General features: G+C 45.6%; 1 protein-coding gene across 1 annotated transcript in view; it reads left to right on the top strand.

The window, feature by feature from the left end:
• Positions 1-22,804, top strand: part of Dscam (DS cell adhesion molecule) — a 444,522-nt gene that overhangs the window by 328,002 nt on the left and 93,716 nt on the right. Inside the window, exons 16-18 of the mRNA XM_050162107.1 lie at positions 5,169-5,239; positions 16,295-16,535; positions 17,933-18,079. Of these exons, the coding sequence (XP_050018064.1) occupies positions 5,169-5,239; positions 16,295-16,535; positions 17,933-18,079 (459 nt within the window). The remainder of the gene's footprint in view (positions 1-5,168; positions 5,240-16,294; positions 16,536-17,932; positions 18,080-22,804) is intronic.

The following is a 22,804-nucleotide window of genomic DNA, read 5'->3' as shown; positions in this document are numbered from 1 at the left end:
TTGACAAGATCACCTCTTAATGGACCAGAAGTGCCTCTGACTTCCCGGGGCTCTATGATACCTACCAGACATGTCACACCATGGCCGACTTTTGCCAGAGAGCCACTTCCTGGTAGCAGCTGAACCCTGAAGGTTGTATGACACTGAGTGCCTGTGACCGAGTGTGGGGTGGCTGGCCCCCCTCATCATCTTCATTATCAATCTGTGTGGCAGTCTAGAAGTCCAATTATGCTGAAGGATCTTGAATGTCACTGCATTTTCCCAGACTAGCAGAAGAGGGATGGTTTGGTTTCAGAGAGGCCACAACACAGCATTGGCTTTGCAGTAGATTGTGGGTCAGCCATGCCCTGTACACAATACAGCCTTTAAATTTCCTCTCTTGGTTACCATTCTTTTCACCTTCAGTTTGGTGAGAGCCTTAGCAATTAATCCTATAGAAATAATTAGTATTCCTGCTGTTTCTTACACATAAGGAGCCTCAACCCGATACTAATTTAGGATGCTCTGAAAATGTTCTAGCATGTTCTAGAGTGTTCTTCCCCTTTCTCCCTCTTCACTTTCTATCCTTTGCCTAACAACTCTATAAATACTGTCCCCACCCATATTAGGATTCTACTTAAGGTTCACTCTAGGATGCCTGAGCCCATCCCCTCGTAACACTCCCATTAAAGTAGCTGGTCACCATCCGACACACTGGACTGTTCTGGTTCAAGCCTGTGGTTTATTTTCAGCCCTCTCTCACGTGCACAGTGACAGCTACTGGCATTTTTTTTATTGTTTCATCTTAGGCCCCAGAAAAATGTTTGGCACATGCTATAACTGAATAAATAAATAATGTAGATGAACGGTTGGTTAATCCTTCAGTTATTTCATATGAATTCAGTCTTTGCATCAGAAGTATGATGTCCGTGTTTCTACTGACTAGCGTCTTGGCTACTTTCCCCCCACAAAACCACAACTTGTTCCATACCCAGCTCCTACACAAAGGAAGATCTGTGTGTGAGGCTATGCTGTGGCTCCTGGGTCTTCTATTTCTTCCTAACCCACTGAACAGCACCATTCGTACATAGATTTAGTCCACTTCGGCCTGTTAGTCGGTGTCCTTTCTGTCACATATGCAACTGTGACTTTATGTATCTATTTAAAATCAAGGAACTATGAAAGAGAAGAGCAAAAAACAAAGACTTAAGCTACTCACCTTTCTGATGCTGGCTCAATACACCTAGTAAGGTTGTCTCTGTTTGTATCTGTTTGCCTACAAAGGAAACAACTTTGTTTCTCTTTTGTGGCTGGCAAACAAAACCCTGTTGTCTCTATGAAGCATCTTTTCTTTCTAAGAAGCCCCTTGTCTTTCTTCACTTTCCTGTAAGACTGGAGCTGCCACATCCACTGAGAACGGTGCAGAATGGATATGCCGGACCTGACTCATAGTAGATGCTCGTCAACTTTCCAGAGAGGTGGAGACAGACATCTGGGGCGGGGGGGGGGGGAGCCTTATCAGGAAGCTTCTCCCCAGTTCAGTAAACAAACTCAGGACTCTGACTGTAGCTAGGAAATATGGATACCTGGGAGAGAGAATGTTCTGAGAGCCTCTCACCTCACAGTTCTTTGAGAAGCAGTTGGCTGTCAGAAGCGGGAGGCTCACTGGACAGGGAGCAGCCAGTTCATGAGGAACCTATGCAGACAAGCCAGTGAATGGCGAAACCTTGTGCATTTGGCAGTCACATAGACCTCTCCTTGACATGTACAACCAAAGAGAATGAGTGAAAGTTGCCTTGCTGTGGACCTGGCAAAAATACTAGACACTGTGAACAGTTTCTGATCCCTGCTGCTTTACAGATTGGCCAGTTTTTACTTCTGTAGATGTGCAAAGATGATCGATTCTGGGAAATGATGCTATTTATCAATCTCTACCTCCAGTCTCTGCCTACCCTCGGGATACTGTTGTGTATTCTAGTATAAAAAGCACAAACAAAACAACCTCCTCAAGGATGGAGAGATGGCTCAGCAGTTGAGTGCCTGCTACTTATGCAGAAGACCCAAGTATAGTCCCCACACCTATGGTATGTGGCTCACAAGTGCTGTAGCTCCAGCTCCAAAGGATCTAACATCCTCTTCCACATGAGTGGAAACCAGCACTCATGTGTGTACATATATAGGTGTATATATGCACCCATACAGCCATACACATGAGCATGCAAACACACACACACATTTAAAAATAAAACTAAATATTTAAAACAAAGCAACCCAAAAAAATCTCCTTTATATATTACAGCTTCAATTTTGGAGCATGGAAGCCAATTCTTAAGCATTAAATGCCAGCATGACTTTTAAATTTAGTGCAATAGGCGGGGTAACCTGTGAATTGCTCTCTCCATTTCAGCGTTAAGAATTCTCTCTGCCTTGATATCGCCTCGCAGAAGTTGCCTGTGGTTGAGTAAAAGGGCCTTTGAAGCTCAGTAAGGTTTACTTTTTCAAAAAAAGTCCTTTTTATGAGTAAAGTATCTTTCAAGTGATGTTGTAGAAACAACAGTCACCTTTAGTCCACCCTCAAAAAAGGAGAATTTGAGAGAATAAGTGGAGACACTGTTAGAGTTGACCAGGTCAATCCAAAATATATTTGCAAGAGTGATTTTGATGAAGTCTAGAGAGAGGATGGCTCAACAGTTAAGAGCACAGATTCCTCTTGCAGAGGTCCCAAATAACTCACAGCACTAATGTCAGCTGACTCAAAGCCACCTTTGACTCCACCTCCAGGGGATCTGATGCTCCGTGGGTACTGCATTTATGTGTACACACCCACAAATATACACATAGTTCAAAAAAGTAAAAACAAATACCTTTTTATAAAAAAAAGAATGATTCTGATGGAGAAAGCTATATGCTTTTCTGTAACTAAGAAGAAGTCTATTCCACAGGGTTTTATCAGGTCTGACATTGTTTCCTGTGTGAAGTATCCAGAGGCAGAGCTCTGGCGGTGAAGGTCCCAGTGGCTGGATACTAGGAAGCAACTTTGACTAGGAAAATCTTTTGACAGATAGATTAGAAAACTCAAGGTTATGCAGTGGCCCAGGTACACAGCTGTGCCTGGACCTGTTAAGGGGAAGGAGGAGACTCTGTTTCTACATCTTCAAAGTCCCAGAAAGGGACTCCCTCTGGACTCAGCTCCTAAGAGACCCTGGGAGACCAAAGACAGGCCAGAAGTATGCTAGGGTCATGTTAGAGACATGTTAGGGTCTGGTGTGCAACCAGGTAGGAATAATGCCTGTAGAAGCCCCAAGACAAGGCTAGAATTTGATGGAGGGAAATTAAAGTTCAAGGGCAAAGGCTCAGAGCTTTCTAGAGCCTGTGTGCCTTAATGCTGCTAAGGCGCTGGACAAGGGAAGTGCGTAAATGACCAAGGAGGCCGTGAAGTCAAAGGGAGAGGGGCTCCGTGCAGGGAGTGTGACTTGGGAAGTGGGATAACTAGAGTAACCAGGTAACTAGAATTGGTGAGAACTTCAGGGTGCTTTGGAACCTGGCCCCTTTTATGGCTTTTGAAGCCTAACTACGGCAGGGTGCCAGGGTAAGGGGGGGGGCTGATGATGTCAGAGAAAGCAGAGGGCAAGCTTGGCGGCAGGTTTCAGGGGAGGCATGGACAAGACTGGGAATGGGGTGTGGGTCAGAAAAGCAGGCTATGGGCTGAAGTCCCTCCTCTCTGTGGTCCTCAGACATGGAGGAGCCCCCATTGGCCTTCAGATGCATAACACTGAAATACGGTGAGCCCTGTTCGAGACTTCATCACTTGGCATTGATGCCTTCATCCTCTCCCTCCCACAAGCCCTGCCCTGTGGAACTCGGCTGTCCTTTCTAGCTTGCATTGTATGGCATCTGTCTGCGGACTTTCTTCTCATTGACCAGCAGCTTGAGCATCTGTCCCTTTCTTTCGTCTCTTTTTCTGTTGCTTTATTAAACTGGGCTATACAAGGCCATTTTCACGCTGTTTTAGCCCTCCTGCCCCACCCTCCTTTTCCCCTGCCCCTCCCATCCATCCCAGAGACAGTTTTGTTTCTGCTTACATGTCATCTGTATATCCATGATTTTTATGCATCTATTTAAACTCCAGGACCCACAAATGAGAAAAATATATAGTTATTGTCTTTCTGAGATAGACTTCATTTGCTTAATGTGATCAACCCCAGTTGCTTCCATTTCCTTGCTTCGTTCTCCGTGTGGCTGAGTAGACTATCACTGTGTACCTAAACCACATTATCATGATCCACCCCTCTGTTGATTGACACCTAGGTTGGACCCATAACTGAGCTATCATAAATAGTGTTGCAGTAAACATGGATGGACAAATGTGTCTATGGCATGGTAACTTGGTGTCTGTTGCGTAAACACCCAGGGATGGGGTAGATGGATCATATGGTAGAGTTGCTTTTAGTTTTATGAGGAACCGTGAAACTGACTTACATAGCCTCTGGACTAGTTGACCCTCTTAGCAGTGGGTATGGTGCTCCCTCTGCCCCCATTTCTTCCTCTGCAGAGTCTCTGCCCACTCACCTCCAACCAGGACACATGACCTCTCCTCACTGTCTCTAAGTCTCCTAAAGCTGTAACCAAGCAACCGACCTCTTCTTGGAGCTACCTTCTTCAGCTCATCCCTACCCCGGGAATCCCTGGGTCTGAGCTGCAGAGAACACTCCTTTCCATGGGCCATAGCAACTTCTTCTGCTCTTCTCGTGGGCCTGAAGCCTACAGCACTTTATTTATTGGATCCTAATATGCACTCTTCCCTGACATTTAGAGTCATCTCTTTGAATCCCTGCATTCTATTCTGCAGGTCCACACTTCAGGTTAGAAAGATTTTTAAAGATTGAATCTGAATTGTACGCACATAGACTTCTCTTTTAGCATCCTTCTATAAACAATACAGATCACAACTCTTGGCATGACCTTTATGTTTGGTCTTCTGAGTCTCCTAATGTTTTAAAGTATAATATGTTTTAAAATGTTTTAAAGTATACATATATATATGGGTATAGGTTACAGATCAATTTTGTAACATTTTCTGGGTATCTTGGCCATTGTTGATTTTTTTTTTTTTGCTGCCCATTTCCTTACAAAAGAAAAAATCTGCCTCTGGTGTATATAACCTGCCTCTGTGTTTTTGGTTCCTGCAGCTCCTGATGGTCCACCTCAGGAAGTTCACCTGGAGCCCACATCATCTCAGAGCATCAGGGTTACCTGGAAGGTAAACTGAACCAATGCCTGTGTCCTTGACACTGTTCCTAGTGTATGAACCCCAGTATTCTTGTCCTGATGCCAGGATACTAACATTCAATACAAACACAGTGCCTGATGACAAGAAGTCATCCTGAGAAATCTGACTTTGGGTGATTGCGTCATCGTGAAACTATCATAGAATGTATTTATCCAAGCTGGCTGTGACACCTCGAAATACTCAGATCCTTGTGATGGTCATTATACATGCCATTGTCCCATTAACTGAAACACTGTTCTGTGGCAGAAGCACGTTTGATACCCATAGTTTGAATTCCCCTATAGTAAATTATACATCTCTAAAGAATGAAGTTGCTCTGTCTCACTTACTTTGGCCCGAGAATTTGATGAGGGTCCCTAGGATCAGTCTCAGGCAGAGAGTGAGATGGATACCCCTTGACTGTGCACTGTAACACTGTACACTGTACACTGTAACACTGTGCACTGTATCTCAGGCAGATAGTGAGATGGATACCCCTTGACTGTGCACTGTAATTCCATCACCGCTGAAAACCTCTCAATGCTTCTTGGGAATGAAGAAAGCACTGTGTAGTCCACGATGCATGACGGAAGGAAGGAGAGAAACCTCACTGTACGTTAGCTAGCTGTGTCCTTGGGTTCCCTGACCACGGCATGAACTTTGGAAGCAGCTGTCTCCTGGGCAGTGTGGTTGTAGATAAAGTCTAGTTGCTGCTCAGCTTGCTGTGGGCTGCCCTGACAGGGTGGAGCAAGCCTGAGCCAGGGCAGGGCCTGCCTTAAAGGTAAACTTTATAAAGGAGGTGGTGGTTATCTGTCTTCTGTGCACACCTGTCACAGATCACTGCTTTGAGTGGCCACTAACACACGGATACTCTCGGGTCATGGCGCTTACCTGTGGGTGAGATGCATTGGAAATGAGCCATCTCCTTGGAGATGCATTTGGCAATGACCATATGGGTCAAATGCTGTTTCATCTAGGGAACTATTATTGGATCATGCTTCCATGAAATTCCACTGCTTCTGGCTTTCTCTTCTCCCACCTATTCCCTTCCCCTCTGTTCCCCTCCCCTTTCCTTCTCTTCCCTTTCTCTTCCTCTTCCTATTGGCCCTCTCATAAAATGAGCATGTGTGACAGAAGCAGGCTTCCACTGTGGGGGTGCGCACCACCTCAGGTACTAACATGGGTTAATTCAGGGAGTCCCTGTGTGTCCGCTTTTTTAGCCCTAGCCAATGAGCTGTGTTTGCAGCAGGCAGCATGACAGACCATGTGGCTTGGGAGTGTGACGAGCTGTCCTTAGTCTTTGTGACCAGTCCACTCCTGTGAGCACCACACATTGTACAATAAAAGGATCTCAGCATGCCCTAACCCTTTGCACATCCCAGCCGTGCTACAAACAGAAAACTGGCTCAGTCTGCCCTGAATAGAGGCTATGAAGTTTCAGCCAATTGCTCCATACATCTCTTTGCATCTAGCTACTGGAAAGGGCCAGATATTACTGTGGCCTTGAGAGGGTTTTCTTTTTTTTGGGGGGGGGGTTCCTATGTGAAGGGTGTGTCTGTATACCGAGCCTCTACCTCTTGTAGTTAAAATTGGAAACTTCTGGGGCTTTGAACCGGGTCCTAAAATAAAATGCCAGAGTGAAAGTTAATGCATTACATTACATTTCTTCCTAGAGCCGAAGGGACGAAGGTGTTATGGGATGCACAGCATACCTGGCTTCCCTAAGACCACTAGTTAGGTGCTGTGCAGGTGTACAGCCCTGCCCGCAGGCATGGTTGCCTGGCTCTTGGGCAAGCAGGCAGGCATACTGGTGGCTAAAGACTCAGGCAGACTAGCTTATTGCTCCACCTGATGGTATAAAAGACTTTAAAGGGCATTCCTGTTTCAGGCAAGCTGTGGACTCATCTAAAGGACACGCAGAGATGGTGTGTGCTATCAAACATGCCTCCCTGTGGTAGGAGAGTTCAGAACATGCAGTTTGTTTAAGGAGCCTACAGAGGAAGAAGAAAGGGAGAGGAGCGGAAAGACAGGGGGACAGCATCAGCCAGACAGGGAGCCCCTGTGTCTGGGAGTAGGCATGGGTATGTGTGGAATGGTAGGAACCTAAGATGAGGACTCACTCACTCACCCCCATTGACAGCTGGATTGAAAGATGTGTCCAGTGTAGGGAAGAGAGCGGGGCTATTGGTTTTGAGTGGGAAAATAGCCATTTTAGTCTTGACATCCCTAAAATATAAAAAAAAATTACTAATTTTCAATTGCACTAGAGTTATTAAAATTTTAAATCATTGTCTTATGAGTAGACCTTCTTCTGAATCTCTGTTATCAGAATAAATTATTTACCTATTTTCATTTTAACTGTTTGTTTCACTAAAGGAAAGGGTGAATTTGAAACTTTTCAGACCTAGTTGAGGCTGCCCATGCCCTGAGGATATGACCAATCCCAAGGATACTTGAGGCCTCCACCATCAATCCCTTGCTCCCCAGTCATCCACATGCCCCTGATCCCAGGTGCCCTCCTTACCCGTCATCATTCACATGGTACCATGGCACCTTTCCTGCCCAGTTACGGATTCTCAAGGCTCCAGTCGCATGTAACTCTCAGGGAAGACAGGTGAATCCCCGACATGGGATTGCCTGTGACATTTCCAGCGCTCTCAGCGTGTAGCCTGTGTTCAGTGCATCTCCTCGGTGGCTCTGCGGGCCCCTTAAAGACATGTGTGCCTTGTTCATATATGTGCATGGGTGAATACGTGAGTGAAGAAATGAATCAGGAAAAGAGTAGCTGGTGGGAGAATGAATGAATGAGTGTGTTTATGAGTAGGTGGGTCTGAGAAATGAGCAAGCCTAGGGAGTGAGTAGGTGGGTGGGCAGGCAGTGGTGAGTGCAGAGGTGATCGATGAGTGAATGGGTGGGCAGGCAATGGTGAGTGAGTGCAGAGATGATAGATGAGTGAGTGGGTGGGCAGGCAGTGGTGAGTGCAGAAATGAGAGCCCCTGGGAAGTGGAGTGAAGGAACCCCTAGGCCATGCATTCATAGCACAGGAGCCTCTGAAAAGCATCATGGGGTTCTTAGGCAGCAGTGGGGAAGAGGCCACACTATTCAGATGCAAGCTTCAGGGAGGAATAGGTGAAGGTCCAAGGTAGGCTTTGGTGGAATGCTGCGTGCAGGGCACTGGACACCAGAGCTGTGCCCCTCACACCCTTTCACTGTCGCTCACTGAAGGTGAAGGGCCACAAATCTGCAGTGCATTTGTAGGACACAGCTGGCTGCAGGTCCCAGCCGTGAGCCCCAGGAGGGCATTTAGGAACCAGTCCTGAGTGAGGCAGGATGGCTGCACAGAAAGGCTTAGCTGCTGCACTTTCTGAGTTAGATGGAGGCACAGAGCAGCGGCTTGGCAGAGATTGCAACAATGTGTCCTGTTAAAGTAGAAATAAATCACCATGAGTTCCCCGGCTGTGCTCTGGCTGCCAGAGGGCAGAGGTTTGCCTGGGGATTGCAGGTTTGTTTCCACTAAATAATGCATTTATTTGATAGAACACTTTAAAATAATATTTAGGTTTCCTCCCCAACCCAGAAAGTTCTGTCTTAATCTATATTCTGAAGCATCTTTCTTTCTCTGTCTTTGGGACCAAGAGTCTCACTTTGTAGCCTAGGCCAACCTTGAGCTTACTATAAAGTCCAGGCTAATCTAGATCTTGTTATCCTCCTGCCTCAGTCCCCTGAATGCTGGGATTAGGGGTGTGTGTATGTGTGTGTGTTTGCCATAGTGACTCATAGATGAAATATTCAGTATTTGAAATAATTACTCTAGATATCTCAAAAGGTTGCAATTGGATGCAGGAAAATATTTCAGTTGTAAAATTTTGCTTCAAATGAGAAATCTTTTATAGAGTATCTCCAAAATACACACTTTCACTTGTTGAAGTATTAGCATGCAGAGAGCAGTTGTAAGCTGATGGTTCAGAATGAAACCTCGAGGAGGATTCTACCCTTGTCCTCCTCCTCAGTATTGCATACCGCGACTGAGAATGCTTTTTAATAAGCAAAATTTTCACTTAGAATTTTACATGCTTTCTTTGAGGGTCTCAGTGAATTTCTAGAATCAGATGAATAGACTTCTCACCAAGCTCATCTCCCCACCCCTAGTGACCGCTGGTGGACTGGGGTCAGGCTGGGAACCGCCATGTGGGTAGCTCATGCCTACAAGACTTAATAAATATGAAATCCCTTACTTTGCCTTCCAGTCTCATAGGGTGAATGTCACCTGACACGGTGAACCTAGAGCAGATCTGTATTCTACCTATCCCTACTAGCATTTTATATCTAAGTTATAAACCTAGCTCAACACTCTTCTTTCCTACAAGAGTTAAAATTAAAAAGTTGTCTTGAAATACATTTTAATTTTTTTTCCAGCCATTCTCTTAATCCTAAGGCTATGAAAGATTACAAAGTTCCATTTGCTTTCATGAATTAATCCACCGGTTCTGGTTGGGGGCTATGGGTGCTTTATTAAAAAATGTGTACATGTCTCACAGATATGTAACCAATTGTCAGTCCTTCATGTATTAGCAGGTCTAACCTCTTCCCCTTCCACAAGACAGAGAGAGAGAGAGAGAGAGAGAGAGAGAGAGAGAGAGAGAGAGAGAGAGAAAAGAAAGAAACGGGCTTCAAAGCCTTTCTCATCCCCATGGAGTAGGATTGATTTTTCTGGACCCTCGAGGTGGACCAAGAAGTACAGGCTCTGTGAGGGTTCACTCCTCAGCAGGAGGGGAATTTGTATTCATTAAAGAAATGCGTGCACTCCATGCCATCGTCCAGACTTATGTTTTTAAAAAGTCCATATACCTGTCTTTTTGTGTGAAAACCTTTGTCCTCCACAGAAAGACCCGGGCCACAGATTCACACTGCAGATATTGTGCATTTAAACAGGCACATTCCTTCGGGAACCACCTGGCTTATGCTCCATTTGGAGCATGCTCTATGCTTCCCTCCCTCCCTCCCTCCCTCCCTCCCTCCCTCCCTCCCTCCCTCCCTCCCTCCACCATGATTAGGTGAGCCAGTTTAGGGAAGCTGCTGGATAAGCCAGCTTCAAAGACCCCAGTTTTATTGAGAGCAGCACCCCAGCTCTTGGTAAACCTTCCAGCATAGGCCAGTGCCCAGCCGAAATAACAGAGATTTTTTTTACTTAGATCTTAGATGAGAGATTCGCCATCATAAAACATAGTGTCTTATTTGCTCTACCAGGAACAATCCAATTTCAGGTAAAAACAGGAGAAATCAGGTAGCCGGTTTTCATTCACTTTGAGAAAGAAGGGTGAGGGGGAAGGAGGGAGCGTCCTGCTACTTCACCAGATCCACACAGAAGCCCCACCACTGCTGGGTGCCTGGCTGTGCTTCTGCTGCATTCCTGAGAGGGGAAACAGAGAGGCTTATCTGACATATTTGAGGTTCTGTTCCCCTGTCACCTACCTTGTGCCGATTCCTGAAATTCCTCTGGTTTAGTCAAGGGCTTCCCATTGCCCAAATATCCCTGAGAGTCATTCCTCAGGTATAGATGGCAGGCCTTGAGCCCAGCCTGATTCCAGAGACCCCTGCTCCAGGAGAAAGGCCTTTAGACACTTAGAATTTCCACCTTTGAGTGAGGATAACGATACTACCCAGGGCTGGCAGACTCAGCATTTAACAGTCTGCTGCTCTCTCAGAGGACCTGAGCTCTGCCCTCTTGTCATCTGGAAACCCAGGATTCCCACAGATAACTCACTGCAGCCTCATGCTGAGCTCTGGTCTCCTGGGTCACTGGTGTTTTCTCCCCAGGGTGCCACCATCTACCACCACTGGACACAGCTGTTGGGTCACCCCTGGGCTCTGTTGACTCACTCCTTATCTGACAGGTTATTTTGCCTCTTTTCTGGGCAACTTTTCTTTTCTTTTTCCCCTTTCCCTGGGCTAGCACTCTATTTTATGTCCCTCTCATGGTGCCTGAGGCTAGCCCCTCAGCAGTGTAAGCCTCATGCAAGGTGGTAGTGGCTACATCCCTGTCAGGTTCCCACATCCAAAGCCTGTGTCAAGTAGGCACCCCTCTCTCATGCTTGCCCAATCCGATGCATAGCTTGTGAAGCACTTTACTACAGAGATGTTGTGCATGTGGAACATGGAAGAGGTCATTCCTTGGGGGCGGGGCTACTCAGATGAGTGACACAGCTGTCATCCAGTAATTAAAGGGCAAGAGGACAACGCGCATCTTAAGAGAACTTTCAGGAATCTGAAGGAAATTTTCAGTTACCTTTCCAAGGAGCTCCTTCCTCCAGCCCCAGAAGAGGACCTTTTTTTTTTTTTTTTTTGAGACAGAGTTTCTCTGTAGCTTTGGAGCCTGTCCTGGAACAAGCTCTTGTAAACCAGACTGGCCTTGAACTCACAGAGATCCTCCTGTGGTCTCTGGGGTTAAAGGCGTGCACCACCACCTCCTGGCTGAGGACCCTGTTCTTTAAAGGCTTCTTACAGAGTAGAAGGAGATGGATTTGGTATGAGGAAGTCTTGCCAATGTGCGTCCCCAGCATCCATGGTGATGGTGTGAGCTGTGAGTCTTTCCACATCCCTGTGTCTCTGCTGTTGTTTCTTTAAAGGATAAAGAAGATTTGAGGAAGACCCATAAAATAAAATCATTTGCAAACCATTCAAATGGGTTGACAGAGTGCTGTTGTTGCCATGGAAATCAAAGAGAGGGCCTTATGGATGTGGGGGTTGGGCGATTAAGAGGCCAGAGGGAAGGGCACCTGGAGGGGCAGGGCTGGAGAAGGACCAAGGTCTACAGAGAGCAACAATTGAGAGGAATAAGTGCAAGGAAATCAGGGCTGTTCCTAGTTCCAGAGGGAGAGAAAAAGAATAAACACCAGCCTGGGTAAATAATTAGCCAACTGTAACCTCTGCCCCAGAGTATACAGTACCTTCTGAGGGATTCCAGAAAAGCTGAAGAGACTCCACTCACTCATGAAACCGCAGTATTCAACACCAGGTTCCAAATGCAAAGGGGCGCATCTGCAAGGCTCTTGAGCTTGGATGCGGAGTAGGAGCAAGCCCTCAGAGTTAACTTTGCTTGCTCCATTTCTAGGTGCCCATTTTGCAAAATGCTCTTTCAATGTGCTTTAAGGAAGTGGTTGCCAGGTGGGATTTCCCATAAACCTAAAAGTTTCTCTTCATTCTTTGGTGGTTTGAATATGAATAGCCTCCTTAGGCTGGTATATTTGGACTGGCACTGTTTGAGAAGGGTTAGGACATGTGGAGTAGGTGTGGCCTTGTTGGAGGAGGTGTGTCACTGTGGGTGAGCTTTGGAGGTCTCAAAAGCCCATGCAAGACCCAGTCCTGGGCAGGAGAGGAGAATATGTGAGCTGCCCTGTCCTCAGGAGGCCTGGCACTGGCATAGAAGGCTCCCTGTGAAGTCCGAGGAAAGGCCTCCCGGGCACTGTTCTCCAGAATGAGCAGGGTTCGGGTAGTGGACTGGAGGAGAATATTCCCAGTGTAGCAGCTGTTTCTCGGATGGACTGTGCAGGAGAACTGAGATGTGTGGGTAGAGATGACAGCAGCGATGGTGGACAAGGCTGGAGCCGTGGAGGTTTGGGTGGTTAGTGTTGCTAGCAGTGACCATAGTGCCCCAGAGGCAGGGTGGCAGTAGTGAGTCCTCACTCTATAGGACAGCCGTAACAGCTTTGTCTACAGGGGTAACTAACAATTCCATCAGGCACTGAAAAAGAAATACGGGCAATACCATGGAACTTGTCCAAAGCTGAGGAGGAGGAAGACTGTGTTTCTGTCTCCTTGTGACAAATACATCCCTTTATGCTAACCCACTTCTAACAGAGTAATAGCAAATTCCTGCTCATTAATACCTGACTCAAATGTAGGCTTTAAAAGCAAGGCAGTCCTCTCCTGCTGGGGCTTGAGTCCCACAGATGAGATTGAAGATGGAAGAACTAGATTGCAAAGGTACTCAGTCGCATTTGTGGTTGAAAATTAGCTGCAGAGTAATCATAAGAACGTGGGAGAACAATGAACTATAATCAGACATCGGCATACGGAGCATTGTTTTCAGAATCTGGTGCAGAGAGGAGACTGTGACCCTAATAACATTAAATGAGCAAACTTAGATGCAGATGTAGACAGAAGATACAGGAAGGGATGCCTCACCTTAGCCAAGAGAAACAAACCAGGTCAAATGTGCACAGGCTCACATGGGATGCTTGCCTTGGACTCCTATAATAAGACAAAGTAAAGTAATGATTCCTGGCCATGTTTTGCAGAAGTGTAAAGTGAGGAAAATACCCTTTATTCCAGAATAAGGACAGAAATGTAGATCTTCTAAGAAAATGTAATTTTAAATAAATTTTCATTTTTCTTTTAATATTCCATATTAAAATTCCATATTTAATATTCCATATATGCATACAGCCTATCTCGATCATATCCTCCTCTCATGCCCCCTCTCTAGCTCCCTTAAGGGCCCCCTCTCTCAACTTCATGTCTTTCTGGTATAACTTTCAAGCTGCCGAGCCCAGTTAGTGCTGCCCAAGTGCACATGGGTGTGGGCTACTCAGTGGGATGGAGAACCTCCCAGTGGCCACAGCCCTAAGGAAAAGTGTTTCTCTCATCCCCAGGAACCATCAACAGCTCCTCAGCTAAGAGTGGGGCCTCTGAAGCCCTTACCCTGTCTGTGCTGGAATTTTTAACAGGCTTGAGGTTGTGCAACATTGTTGCTTTTTATTTTAAACAAAGTCTTGTAAACCAGCAGAGCAGAGCACTTGTTCATCTCCCAGGGAAACTAGATGCAGAGCTCTCTAACCACAGAGAGGAATCATGCCCCTTTCAAGCCTTGAAGAGTGATAATTCAGCAAGATCGCCTATGACTGCTTCCAGGACGATTCTAAGTCAGTTGATCTAGATAAGTTTCCTGTAGGCGTTGGCACCACTGGATACCTACCTGCATAGGCATCCCGCTGCAATTCGGACTGGCTTTTTCTTGAAGCCTTGCAGGGAGCCAGCTGAACAATTAGAGAGCATGCTTAATGGATATGAATATAATTTGCAAAAATTATCATTTATACTTGAGTCACTTATCTGATAATTACAAAAAATCTACATGAAATAGAATAAATCTCTCTGTTGGTAAAATTGGCTTGCATATAATGATTTTTACAGGAAAATTAATTTTATTAACTAGCTAGAGGTTGTACATGCAAGTTGGCAGGTGTGGTGTAGTGATTTTCTTGGGCTCTGATTCTAAAACACTAAAAAAAAAATCTTTAGGTGTTCTTGAAGACAAAATGAATGGCAAAACCCATGGATGTTTCGGGTGAAAGGCACATGTGATCTCCTACATCAGGGTCTCTCCTGGTGCTCACTTAAATAGTAAATGCTAACTAACACGGCTGATATCCAGCTGTGAGCGCACACACCCCTGTGCACACAGCCTGGCAGATGAGGACAGCAACCCCATCCCACAGAAACCCCACAGGAAGAAATTTGCTGTAAGAAGGCCCCATAAACACATGTAGCTTTTGTGCGTTAATTAAAAGTTTAAAATGTTACAATCTCTGTGACTCAGATTGTGTCCTGACACCAGCCAGGGGTGCCCTGTTCCCCTGGAGGAGAGCATGTCAGGCTACACAGTATCTGCTGAGTTCATTCAGTCTCCCTACTCAGCACCCTGTGGTTCTCTTGTTATCTGAAACCTTCTCCGAGTCACTGCTGACTTCCAGAGACTTGTTCTGCCCTAGAATTGCACCCACTCCCTCCTATCATGCCTCCCTCCGGTGCCTGTGGGCACCCTCTCCTTGCCTCTTCCTGACAGCTTCTCCCACAGGGCCCCAACTCTACTTACTGAACCTAGGCCATCCTTACAAACTTACCTGGCTTCGGTAGCTATGAACTATTTCTCACAGACCTCATTTGCCACTTCCTGCTGGCCTTGACCTGGCAGCCACACACAAAGCCCATCAGCATTTTTCAGAGTTCTTATGCTTACTTTACCTCTCCTTCAGCACCGTTAGTGTTTCTGGGCTTTAGAAAGGTATGTATAACCTGAGAGATCTGGATTCATGGTTTGAAATTAACTTATGGAAGATAGATTGATAGACTGATAGTAGTTGATGGATAACAGATAAAAAGATTGATGATAGGTGGATAGATGATGATAATAGGTAGATGATAGATTGATAGATGATAGTTAGATAGATGACGAATAGATGATAGACAGATGATAGATAGATGATAGGTAGATAGATAGATAGATAGATGACAGATAGAAAGAAAGAAAATGGTAGGAGGATGTTAGATAGACCACTAGCTGATGGTGAGCAGGAAGGACTACCTCATAGAGAGGTGACTGGTATGTGTTCCAACACTACAAGCCCAGAATGTCTTTCCACCAGTGAGTCAAGTTAACCACAGCAGCCTGACCTGGACACTTGGGAAACAGACTCTGAAGTTTCAGATTTATTTTCCTGCCACTTAAATGTGTCTGACATTCTGTAAAAACTAAGGGTCACAGTGTAAGCATTCCAGAGGATGAAGAGGTCGGGCCAGATACCACGCATGCAGGTGAAGGAGGAGTAGCAAGGGAAAATCGCCCTTCCTGTGGCTTTCTTTTGCACGGGTTCCATTACACAACCCTCACCCCCACCAACTATGACCTAACCATAGTAAATAGGAAATTACAGAAATAAGCAATTTGTAAGATTAAATGACCTTTATGACATTATATTGACCTAATTCTATTATGTCTCTGTTATTAGTTGCAATTGTTAATTTCCTACAGTGCCTGACATAGGAATTACACTTTTGCCAGCTATAGGGATCAATGTAAAGAAAAAGCAGCTATGAAGTTAGGGCTAAGTGCTGGCCTAGGCTTTCAGCCACGGGAGAGTTGTGCAGGAGTTTGTGGCTGCTGCACTTACCCTTACTGTTATCTGGCTTAAATTTTTCCCAAGTTGTTTTGCATGTGATGATTCTCCTGCCTCAGTGTTCCTGAGTGTATTCTTCTTTCCTGCTTAGGCTCCCAAGAAACATTTACAAAATGGGATCATACGCGGCTACCAAATAGGCTACCGGGAGTACAGCACGGGAGGCAACTTCCAGTTCAATATTATCAGTATTGACACCACTGGGGACAGCGAGGTGTATACCCTGGACAACCTGAACAAGTTCACCCAGTACGGCCTGGTGGTGCAGGCCTGCAACCGGGCTGGCACAGGACCTTCTTCTCAGGAGATAATCGCTACCACCCTGGAGGATGGTAGGTCTGGGCATCCACAGTCTGTGGCATGACTTCCTTTGCTCTGCAGCCCGGCTCCCCGTTGCTTGGCCTAAGTAACCCACCTCATCAATTCACTCCTGCTCTGGATGGGTCTGCATCAAAAGCCCAAATGTATTTCTGAATCTTCCTCTTTGATTTTGGGACACAAGATGGGTTTCGTAGTAATAAAACCAAAGCAGTCCCCATCTAGAAAGCAGAGATATAATTTTCCAAATCTTTCCCCAAACCAGTATCATGAAGCTTTTGATTTTTTTCTGTATATTATATAATTGTGTTATTACTTCTCTCTCTCTGATGGCTGCTTTCCATTTTCAAGCATTCTGTGTCCAGAGAAAATACACGAAAAAGGTCCCAGGCTCTCTGGAGCAGATCTTATAGTGATCATGCGCCCTCTAGTGGCAAAAATGAATTCATGCACACTTCCTCTAAGGCAGGAAAACAGCCCAACAGTGCTTGATGACAGAGAACTCTCCTGTCCCAACATGGTGGCATCTACACATTGCCATTTAAAAAACTCTTTGCAAATGAGCCATTTAATTGTAGACCAGAGAAGGCTTAGAGAACTAGAACCTAGAAGACCAGAACGTTCTAGCTACACACTCTGCAGGAGGGTTTAGCCCTGCTTTTCCATTTGTTCCTTCATGAGTTTAAGCTAATATTTGGCAACCTCTCCTCCCCCCAACATTTAAAGATTACGTAGAGTCAATATCTAAAATAGTGTATAAACTGGTGGGCACCATTAATCCCAGCAGCTGAGAGGCAGAATAATGCAGATCTCTGTGAGTTTGAGGCAAGCCTTATCTACAGAGCAAGTTCCAGGTCAACCGGAGCTGTACAGAGACCCTATCAATCAATGGGCAAATAGCATATACTACTAATTTCATTTTCCCTCTTGCCTCTGATAAAACCTTACACTCCTGATAAAGAGGCTGGGGAGATGAGATAGGGGAGCTGCGTGGGTGTATTTCTTCTCTCCTGCGTTTCCCCTTAGTCTTCTAACCCAGTGCTGTGTGCGCTAAATGTAAGTGAAGGCAATAGTTTGCCAGGGGCGGTGGAAGTGTGAAGCAGACAAGCAGTGAGCTCATCCTTTGGACTTGAAGTCCACTCAAGTCAAGTCTGGGGTCAGTTCCTGAAAGTGGAGTTACTAAGTGGGAGGGAGGAACTGGAACACCCTTCACAGAAACTGTGTAGCCTCAAGACCCTCACCCGAGTTGCAGTATTCCTGTGGGGAATTGCACTCCTTTTCCTTTCTTTGTGAGGTTGAGCACATTCTCCTTTGTCCTGCATGTTAGAATAGTAAAATAGCTGCCTACCTAATCTTGCTCTGCTAATAGACCCTCCTGCTGCTATCATAGGTTCTAATTGTTTCATTTCAGTGCCCAGTTACCCTCCCGAAAATGTCCAAGCCATAGCAACATCACCAGAGAGCATATCAATCTCCTGGTCCACGTTGTCCAAGGAGGCCTTGAATGGGATTCTCCAGGGGTTCAGGGTCATCTACTGGGCCAACCTCATGGACGGAGGTAAGAGGACTCGGGGGGGGATGTTGAGTGTGTTTCCATGGGATGCCTCACACAACCTGAAAACATCTCCCTAGGGTAAAATTGGGTTCTGGAAGGACCTCTTTGCCATTGAAAACTCCTCTCTTTGTTCAGCCACCTGATACTGACACTTGAACCTGTGTATACACATGCCAAAAAAAAAAAAAAAAAGCTTGAGGCAGTGGCAGGTGGGGACATTAGGCATTGGGGTAAGTATCTATGTCAAAACTGCAGGCTTCTTGAACCATAAATCTCTATTTAGAATGTTATACATAACATGCCCTTAAATGTTGCTCCTTTCTTCTCCGAATAGATCCCAGCAAAGAAACATTAAGTCCCTATAGAAGAAGTATGTGAGAGCTCCAGAAAAATGCTAGAACACCTCAAGAAACTTGTAATCGTCCCCATAAGGAGCCCCTAAATTAAAAACCCCAGGTTTAGACAGTATACACATCTGTCCAAGGTCTCCATTCTGGCATGCTCCCATGCCTTGGCCCCTGGACCCACCATGCCTCCCTCTTCCTGTCTCCCTTCTTACCCCTGGACTTTCTTCTTCTTGTTCCTCCCTTTTATTCCCTCTTTCCCCACCCCTCACTTCCCACCTCCTCTCTTCCTGCCCCTCACTTCCTGTCCCCTTATATCCTGCCTCCTTTCTTCCTACCTCCCCTCTACCATGGAGCATCCTTCAGCTCTTCTGCCTAGACATAAAGTGCATTTCTTGTTGGGCAAAGAGCTCAAGTACCAGAGTTTCTAGTTCCTCACTTAGGACCTCTGGGTCTGTGTTGCTAAGCAGGTCCCATCTCCAAACAGTAAGGAACACACTGGGCCTCACAGATGGCTCTGCTATTGTCACCAAATGAAGGAGTGCAGGTACAATAGCAAATGCTTTCTTCCGATGAGTCACTGCCAGTATATGACCCTCTACTGTGCATATTCTAGGGGTTGTGTTTCCAGAACTATCTGCCAGGCCTAGTTCCTTTTGAAGTGGAGTCTCAGGCTTCCCACACAACCCTGCACTGGGAGACATCCTAGGAAGACTCACAATCCACAGTAGACCCAAATTAACTGAGCATCTCTTAGCTTGTAAGATGGGCGAGAGTAGGGCTTGCTCAGAGGGCTCTGGACTAATGAGCAGGAACAGGACACTAATGCCAAGTGGTGGCAAGTAGTGGCCAAGTAGTGGATCAAATCAGCAGATGCTACCCACAAAACAGGGGCCGAAACAAAAGAGTTAGCAACTGAAGTCTTCACACAAATAAAAGCTTTAAAGAACATAGTGTAGAATAACAAAATGTCTGTGGTCATCCATTTTTGACAGCATAGCCTAGGAGACTGTTCTACACATTGTGAGTGTCTTTATACACACCAAACTTTAAAGTTGGAATGGCCACACATCTTTTAAAGGCAGTTCTGAGGAATGGCTCTTTCCACTCAGAGGATCAGGGCCAAGCCAGTGGAGATTAGTGTCCATTTCAGATATTCTACTCACGACTTCCAAAAGCTAAGGAAGGAAACATCAGAAATTGAAGCACTGTCTGAGGGCCTCTGATGCGGGATTCCCCTCTGTGTGCTGTGAATATGTTTTATTGCCATTGCTTAATAAAAAAGCTGCTTTTGCTCAGTGACTTAACAGAGTAAAGCCAGGCAGAAAATCTGAACAGAGATGGAGAGAGAGAGAGAGAGAGAGAGAGAGAGAGAGAGAGAGAGAGAGAGAGGAGGCAGAGTTGAGGAGATGCCATGTAGTTGCCAAAGGAGACAGATGCCCTGGAACCTTACCAGTAAACTTTATGGTAAAATACAAAATAATAAGAATGGTTAATTTAAGATGTAAGAGTTAGTTAATAAGAAGCCTGGGCTAATAGGCCAAGCAGTGTCTTAATTAATATAGTTTTTGTGTGATTATTTTGGGTCTGGCCAGGCCAGAAAAGAATGAGCAGTCTCTGCCTGAGGCTGCCTCTAAGAAATGCACTTTGGTTCAGCAAGGTACTCCATGTGATCATCATGGCATCAACTCCACTGTCCTGGATCCCACAGAGCCTGAGCATGGAGTGGCATGAGAAAGCTTGACCTAACCAGACCTGGAGAACATATCACACATGCACATCATATTTGAACACACCATATGAAACATACATATAACACACACCATATACACAATACACATATATAGCCCACAACACATGTACCATATATCATATATGCATGTATGTATATGTGTATACTTATATATAATAAATATGCCATACAAATTACACATGCCATACAAACTATATACACCACACATACTCCCAACATATCATGTATACACTACAGATACATATAGATCACATATACCACATACAACACACATACACTACACATACCAGACATATCACAATATACATGCTAGGCATACCACAACACACACACACAACACACAGAATGAATACCACACACATATACCATAAATACCATATACACCATATATTCTATGCACACTACTTTGCTAAACTCCCCCACAGAAGCACACATCACACATGCCATACACACATTGCATACTACACATGCCACATATGCCTACACGCAGTGTAAATACTACGGTTACTACACAACACACACATCATGACCCAGCACACAGGACAAACCCTTCTCATAGGCATTACATGTGCATTAAACACACCATCCACATATACCACATGTCATAATCTGAAAGTAAGTGGCTCTTGACATGTGACCCTCTGCATGGGATGCTGATGGGCAACATGCTACAGTCACCCAGTCAAAGCACATGCTTCTAGTCCCATCTCCCTGTGCTTACCAAGTATCCAGGACCTGATATCCAAGACTGTGTGATAAAAGTGAGGCCATTCAGCCCAACTCCACAGTCCAGACTCTTGGGGATCTTAGCCTTGTCCTGGCAAGGCTTTTCTGTCCCTTAGCTCCCTGCCTGTCAAATTATGACTTAACAGCTGAGTTGGCTTGATCTGTGCATCTTGGTCCCATGGGCAGTGCGTGTGCCTGAAGAAGCAGACCTGGCATGTCCCCACCTCTGTTGATCACGGATACAGCTCTCAATACTTTTGGGACATATCAAAGGCATCCTTTACTGTAGCCAGCTACCCAGCAAGTGCCTGCTGGGCCCCTGCCTCTCGCCTTAGTCCTGCTTTAGTAAGATGGCAGTCACACGGTGCTAACTACTTCTCACAGACACCTAACCCTGGGAGAGAGATCCCAGACCTTCTCCTGCTCCACCACGGACTCTGGAAATGACTGGCTTCTGTTCGAAACTCGGGGCCTTACAGCTGTGTAGACACTTGCCACACCCTTCCACTTGCTTTCTGTTGCCATGTGCCTTCTGCCTGAGCTGGAGGCAAGGTGTTCCAGCTCTGAATAGCACTCTTGGAGCCCACTCAGGAAAGGAAGGCAGATTTAGCACATGCTGAGGTTCTCACACATCACCTGCCACTTCAGCGGTGACGCAGAGAAGAGTTCAGCCCAGGTAAAATGTATGTGCTGAGCCGCTCAGATCAGCTCCAACGCAAGCCTCCTTTCAATGTCTGCTCGGTCATAGTGAGGCAGCAACACAGTCAGGACTGCCTCGATATTGCTGAGCAAATACATCGTGAAATCCTGATACACAGACCCTTTGAGGAAGTCCTCCACCATCTGGCCAAACTACTTACCTATCACCCCTCAAAGTCAGTGTTTCTTTTGTTTACCAAGATGCACGTTTAGTTGTGGAAGCCAGCTGAGTTGTGGATACCTAGGTGACTATAGTCAATGATGTTGGGCAGAGCTGGAAGTTGTCCGTGTTCATTAGCTCGGATATTTGAGATTAACTTGAGTACCTAAAAATCTGCATCTGCTATAGTAGAATTTAAAACGTATATAAATGATGAACCTGTGAGCTGGCTCAGTTGTTGAAGTTCTCACCATACAAGCGTGAGTACCAGAATTCAGATCCCTGTAACCAATGTAATGCCAGACGGCATAGTGACCTACTTGTAATTTCACTCTTAGAAGGCAGAAACAGGGGACTCCAAGGCAATCCGGCAAGCAAGGTCAAGCATATCAGTGAGCTGTGGGTTTGATTGAGCAACCATGCCTCAACAATAGATCAGGGACAGAGGCATGATGGTTCCAAACATCAAAACACACATGTTCATGTCAACCCCACACAAGTGTATACCTACACACATGCAAAGGAGATGCCTTAGTTTGACTTTTATTATTGTGATAAAACACACCAATGAAAGGCAACTTGGGGAAGAAAGGGCTTATTTCAGGTTACAGCTTATAGTCCACCATGAACGGAAGTCAGGTCAGAACCTCAAGGCAGAAACACTGCTTACTGGCCTGTCCTTCATGGCTTGTTCAGCCTGCTTCCTCAGACAACCAGGACCATCTGCCTGGGATGGCCCCACCCACAATGGGTTTGTCCCTCCCACATTGATCATTAATCAAGTAATGTCCCACAGACATGCCCATAAGCTAATCTGAAAAAGGCATTTTCTCAACTGACGTTCCTTCCTCCCAGATGATACTAGCTATGTCAAGCTGGCAGAAGTTTAACCAACACACACACACACACACATATATACACAGAGGGGGGAATGAAATATATGCATTTATTTTATATTTATGTATATTTCATGTGTATATGGAATCCTCACGTTGCAGAAGTTTCACAGTGAACAGCCGTTAGCTATATAGAGATAGCTCACCAAT

This window comes from Alexandromys fortis, unplaced genomic scaffold, assembly GCF_014885135.2.
Source record: "Alexandromys fortis isolate MF-2015 unplaced genomic scaffold, M_Fortis_MF-2015_v1.1 scaffold_128, whole genome shotgun sequence".
NCBI lineage: Eukaryota > Metazoa > Chordata > Mammalia > Rodentia > Cricetidae > Alexandromys > Alexandromys fortis.
This window is presented reverse-complemented; position numbering and strand designations above follow the sequence as displayed.